This window comes from Rhea pennata, chromosome 13 (genome assembly GCF_028389875.1).
Source record: "Rhea pennata isolate bPtePen1 chromosome 13, bPtePen1.pri, whole genome shotgun sequence".
NCBI lineage: Eukaryota > Metazoa > Chordata > Aves > Rheiformes > Rheidae > Rhea > Rhea pennata.
The window spans coordinates 21,766,998-21,772,997 of record NC_084675.1 but is presented as its reverse complement, the minus strand read 5'-3'; the positions used below and the strand labels follow the sequence as shown (position 1 = coordinate 21,772,997).

The window sequence follows — 6,000 nt, the reverse complement described above, 5'->3', positions numbered from 1 at the left end:
CGCTATCGCACAGTTGCCCGACGTCCTCACAGCGCCCGCGGTCTCACTGTGGCTCCCGGAGCCCTCAGGTCTTTGAGGGACGTGCCCGGAAAAAAAAAAAATCCACATTCCCCAAAACTTTGTGCCAGAAGGAAAATCAGGTGGAAACGGGCCCCTTGCTCGCCTGGCGCTTCCCACCGCGGCGTGAGGCCGGCCCCGGGCCCCACTCCCCTCCTTGGGAGCCCGGAGGTGCCCTGCTGTCCCGAGGGGGCCATTTTGTGTGCGTGTGGGGGGCCATTTTGTGGGTTCCGCGGCCTCCTCGGAGGGGGACACGCAGGAACACGAGGCAAAAGGGGGTCCGGCCTCAGAGGGGGGCGGAATGCGGAGCCGGGCTGAGGGCTCCCGTCGGCTCCCCGGGGGCAGGAGCGGGGCGGCTGGCGGCGCCGGGGGGCGGGCGCTGCCCCCGCGGGGCGCTGAGGGAGCCCGCGCCGGAGCGCGGAGCCCGCCGCGCCTGCAGAGGGCCCCCGCGGCGGCGGCGGGAGGCGGCCCGCGGCCTGCGAGCGCCGAGCCGCGCCGAGCCGAGGCGGGCGGCCGGGGAGCGGCCTGCCGCCGCCGCCGGCCATGGGGAAGAAGGGGAAGCGCGAGAAGAAGGGGAAAGGGGCTGAGAAGACGGCGGCCAAGATGGAGAGGAAGGTGTCCCGCCGGGCCAGGAAGGAGGAGGTGAGGCGCGGGCAGAGGCGGGAGGCTGAGCGGCAGCGAGGGAGTTATGCGACCCGCTGCCTGCTCGTGGAGGGGGGGTGAAACCCCGCAGGTGGCGGCGCCTGAGGCAGGGAGGGTTTTCCCACTTCAGTGGGCACAGGGAGCAGCCTGTGGCGGGAGAACAGGAAAATGCAGTACGAGAATCGGTCTGTCCAGCCACCCCCGTCGCCCTTTTCGGCCTGTTTCACGAGGAAATGAAAACGCTTCTCTCTGCCGTGCTCAAGCTGGACCTTGCATTGCCTTTGCCCGCAGGCGGTGGGGGAAGCGCGGTGCTGCCAGCAGTAACGCACAGCTCCCGGCCGCAGGGAGAACCGGTGCCCAGGTTGGGGCAATCTCTGCTGTGACCAGAGATCCGACTGCTGCAAGGGAGGTTAAGGGAGCGCAGGTCTTGGTCCTGGGGTTGCAGGAGAGACCTCGCATCAGGAGAGCAGGAACTCCCCCTAGCTGCAAACCTTCCTGTGCCGTTGCAACAGAGGGTTTAGAGAAGGGTTTTAGTTTAATTTACAGAAGTTGAAAGGGAATTAAAACAATACATACAGTTTTCTCTCCAACTAAAGTATGAATTGGGAATAGGGAAGTTTTCCCCTTTCTGTTTTCACCGGCAGAGAAGAGGACTGGTTAGATCATAGCATACAGCTCTTTGTAATTTTATAGGGTGTTAAGTGATAGCTCTATACTTGCTGATAGTGCTGTGCTTCTGCTGCAGGAGTAGCAAGGGCATGCCAAATGCACTATGCCTACCATCCTCTTGGAACTCTTCTAAGCACTTGTCAGTGGGAGACCGGCCTCTAAAGCATATGTGGAAGTGCTTGGTGTCCGTTTCTTGTAGTTGAATGAAGTGAATCTAAGCAGTCAATTTACTTTTTTTTTCTAAAGGGGAAATTGTGAGGGTGAATGCTTGTTTCAGAGATGTGCAGGTGACTCTGTGCATGTCAAGAAATTCATATCTGGCTTTTTATTTCCAGGAGGATCTTGAAGCCCTGATAGCAGAATTCCAGAGTTTAGATGCTAAAAAGACCCAAGTAATTGAGACGTCCTGCCCACCCCCTTCACCCAGGTAAGAGATTGTATGAGACTTTGGGCATAATTCATATAGCTGTTGCTAGTGCTGTTAATGAAACTTCTATGTATGAAGTTATTTCCTGAAAATGGAAGGTATAATATCTGGCTGGATTGATTTCTGGCTTCATAAAATATCTGGTAAACTGAGTCTCTGGGTTAAGAAAGATACTAAAAGCATTTCACACCTTCAAATCCCCTTGTTCACATCACATCACCCCACTAAAAAGGAGCAAAGCAGAGTTAGATTTTAGGGCTTTGAGAAGAATAAAGGTTAAGAGGAACTTTTGGATTTGCGCTAGAAAGCCGGAGGAGTTCGAGGGCCAAAAAGATGTGTCCTGAGATACAAGACATTTAATCAAGCATAGGCCAAGGTCCACATACTGGTGGCCTGTATATTTCTGGTTGCTGTGACTTACTTTAAGCCCTTCTCTGTGATACCTGTGTAGGTACAGGTCAGTACACTACTGTCCATCTTGAGCATGTTACAATGGTCAGTTGCTGCCTTGCCCTCAGGTGGTAGGGATCTGTCCCCACATGGTGCAAAGCACTTTGGTGATCTGTAGATGAGTGGTGAGCAGTGGTGTCTACAGCAGGATGACGCAGATAAGTTGTTCTGAGACAGCCCAGTTCTACCCCTAGCTATGTGTCCTCATAAAACTAATTTTTGTTCCTGACACGCCAGCATTAAAATTCAAGAGCTCACGTCAAAAGGCATGTTAAATGGCAGTATAACGTGTGCTCCAAAAATAGGATAAGATTTCAGACGATGTCAAATTAATCTTGCTGGAAGTTTTAAAGAAGTTAATTTCTTTGGGAAGTTTTTAGCCCTGGGGTGAATATCATAGCCTAAATAACTGTGCAGCTGATGGAGAGACCCTTGAGGCTAGAAAGCAGAGGCGCTAGCACTAGCTGCATTTAAGGCTGCAAGCTCCTGAGTTTTACAAGATTGTTAACACTTGCTCGTCTTGGCCCATCTCTCTTTCTTTTGCAGGCTGAATGGCTCCCTTTCTGCTCACCCTGAGAAAGATGAGTTGATCCTTTTTGGAGGTGAATATTTCAATGGCCAAAAAGTAATGTATACTTCCATTTTTCTTTATTCTGACCCCCTTTTATTGTAATTTGCATGAGTCTCATTTGAAGCGAAAATTCAAAGCACCAGTCATAAAATATGTATTTGTCTCTGAATGAGAGCAAAATAGCCTTTTAATTCTGCAGTGATACTGTCTCCTGCCTGAACAGTTGGCAGGAAGGAGACATGCTAGAACCTATTAAGGAGTCAGAGTGATTGTCTCGGCATCAATATTTCAGGGCTACGTAATTTTTCCAGACTTAATAGTAGCCGTATCTGCCCCTCATCTCTGATAACTATTGAAGGATCTCTATCTTCTCCCTCTGAAAATAAGCTACTTCTGCAGTTTTGCAACTGGCAGGGCATTGGTTGCCCTGGCGGTGTGTATGGTAGCAAAGCAGGTGCTCATGTTCCTAAATTTTTGCAAGTTACAAGTGTTTATTTTGCTTCTGGAAACAAACTGGTAACAAACTGGTCTTTCTAACTCTGAGAAGTTGTGCATATTCTAGCCTGAAAACTGAAGACTGATAAAGATATTTGGCCCTATATTTAAGATTGCCTCGTGATACGCTGAATGAATTCTGCTTGCTTCATTACCTTAAGCTGTTCCCATCTCTGGAGTTGAGCGGCACTCTGGACAGCTTTAAATTGTGCTTCGTGTTAAGCTCCAACTTCCCAAGTCCTCATATCTCAGGCTGGCTTGGATTTTACCTCAGATTTGGGAGAGGACAGTCTAATCCGTGATTCATGCTAGGAAAGTTTCTGACTCCTGATTTAGTGGGGGAGGTTGGTGTCCTCCTTCCCTGCCTTATAGAGGCAGTTGAACTTCCACTTTGCAGAGCTGGTGCTGTGTATCTTCTCCTCTAATACACAGGTAACCTTCAGAGGGGCCTGTGGTTGGTTAGACTGATCCTGTTGAATGGAGAGCTCTAGTGATCCATATTTTCCTTTCTTTTCTAACAGACATACCTGTATAATGAACTGTATGTTTACAACATCCGGAAGAACAGCTGGACTAAAGTAGAGATCCCCAACCCACCTCCTAGGCGATGTGCTCACCAGGTAAAGTTCAGGGTGACGGAACAGCACTTGGAATTGTTCTGACGCTCCCCTGAGGATGGATGGAAGTTGCACTTGCTTCCAAGAGTATCTGACTTCTCTGCATCCTCCTTTTCATGGGTTACCAAAAGTGTCGCCACACCTCTTGCGCTGAGTAGGTCTGGAAAAACCTGTCGAAGGTGCTTGTGCTCTCTGATTACTGAGCGGCCTCTGGAAGTATTAAGTGGTAGAATCAGGATTTGGGGTTGTTGTAGGTGGGATTTGGCAGGATTCAGACAGAACTCATGGCAGGAAACGTCCTCTTTCAAAGATGTACTGTTGCTGCTGTTTTTCTTCTATGTCCACCAAGGCAGTGGATGAAGTTGTCTAAATGTTCTCTGTGATACAGCACCTGATGACATACATCTGGAAATCACTGCAGTGGTTTCTCTATCATTAAAGTGTCTGGCTGTGGTGATGAAAGATTTGTTTTTGTTTATACTATGTGAATGTGTGTGTGCCAGGATGTGAACTGGGGAGTTTTATTTTTTGTAGGTCTTTGGCCTCTGCCAACTGTCTGATGGATTATCATACCTGTCATATCAAGTGACTGTGTGACCTGTACATGTCAAAAGCTGCCATGCAAGGTGTGAATGTTATTATCTTACTCATGGCCAAAGCTCTTTAGATGTTCCTAGTGAGAGCCAGTAGTCTGGGAAGGTTCATCTACCCTTGTTACACTGCAACTAAATGCTAGTCATAGAATCAGTAAGGTTGGAAGGGACCTCTGGAGATCATCTAGTCCAACCTCCCTGCTCAGCAGGGTCACTGAGAGCATGTTAGACAGGATTGCGTCCAGGCGAGCCTTGCATGTCTCCAGAGAAGGAGACTCCACAGCCTCTCTGGGCAACCTGGTCCAGTGCTCCGTCACTCTCACAGGGAAGAAATTTCCCCCTCACGTTCAGGCAGAACTTCCTGTGCTTCAATTCCTGCCCATTGCCCCTTGTCCTGTCACACGGGACAACTGAAAAGAGTTTGTCCTCATCCCCTTGACACCCTCCCTTCAGGTACTTATCCACATTGATAAGATCCCCCCTCAGTCTTCTTTTCCCCAGGGTAAACAAGCCCAGCTCTCGCAGCCGTTCCTCACAGGGCAGATGCTCCAGCCCTCTAATCATGTTTGTAGCCCTGCGCAGGACTCTCTCCAGTAGCTCCATGTCTGTCTTGTACTGGGGAGCCCACAACTGGATGCAGTACTCACGATGAGGCCTCCCCAGGGCTGAGTAGAGGGGCAGGATCACCTCCCTCGACCTGCTGGCAACAGTCTTCCTAATGCACCCTAGGAGACCATTGGCAATCCTGGCCACAAGAGCACATTGCTGGCTCATGGTCAACTTGTCATCCACCAGCACTCCTAGGTCTTTTTCTGCAGAGCTGCTCTCCAGCAGGTCAGCCCCCAGCTTGTACTGGTGCCTAGGGTTATTTTTCCCTAGGTGCAGGACTCTGCCCTTGCCCTTGTTGAACCTCAGGAGGTTCCTCTCTGCCCAACTCTCCAGCCTGTCCAGGTCTCTGAATGGCAGCACAGCCCTCAGGTGTGTCAGCTGCTCCTCCCAGCTTGGGATCATCAGCGAACTTGCTGAGGAGGCACTCTCTCCCCTCATCCAGGTCATTGATGAAAAAGTTGAACAGGATGGGACCCAGTACTGAGCCCTGGGGAACTCCACTAGCCACAGGCCTCCAACTGGGCTCCATGCCACTGACGACAACCCTCTGAGCTCTGCTTTTCAGCCAGTTCTCAGTCTTGCTCAGAGTTTCACATGACTCCTTGGACTGAAAGGCTCCAACTGATTATCTAGGATACCTCATGGAGCTTAAAATCATTCTTGATTTCAGCGATCAAATTTCATAAGACCAAAACTTTGAGTATTTGTTTACCTGAGTGAAAAGGAGGTTACTTTGTGGGCATGGAGTTAAGTGGTACTTGTTTGTGTGTTGGTAGCCAGCAGGTGGCTGTCTAGCAGTTAAATCTAAACTGAGCAGGCAGGCTGTGCACTAGGGAGTTGCAATTGGATTATAACAGAAATAAAACGAGA

At 50.1% G+C, this 6,000-nt stretch overlaps 1 protein-coding gene across 2 annotated transcripts in view; it reads left to right on the top strand.

Moving 5' to 3' along the window:
- The first annotated feature begins 554 nt into the window (after positions 1-554).
- Positions 555-6,000, top strand: part of KLHDC4 (kelch domain containing 4) — a 29,585-nt gene continuing 24,139 nt past the window's right edge. For both annotated transcript variants that reach the window (XM_062586268.1, XM_062586267.1), the window contains exons 1-4: positions 555-699; positions 1,704-1,795; positions 2,792-2,870; positions 3,833-3,931. In XM_062586268.1, coding sequence (XP_062442252.1) covers positions 601-699; positions 1,704-1,795; positions 2,792-2,870; positions 3,833-3,931 — 369 coding nt within the window. In that variant the 5' untranslated portion in view covers positions 555-600. The remainder of the gene's footprint in view (positions 700-1,703; positions 1,796-2,791; positions 2,871-3,832; positions 3,932-6,000) is intronic.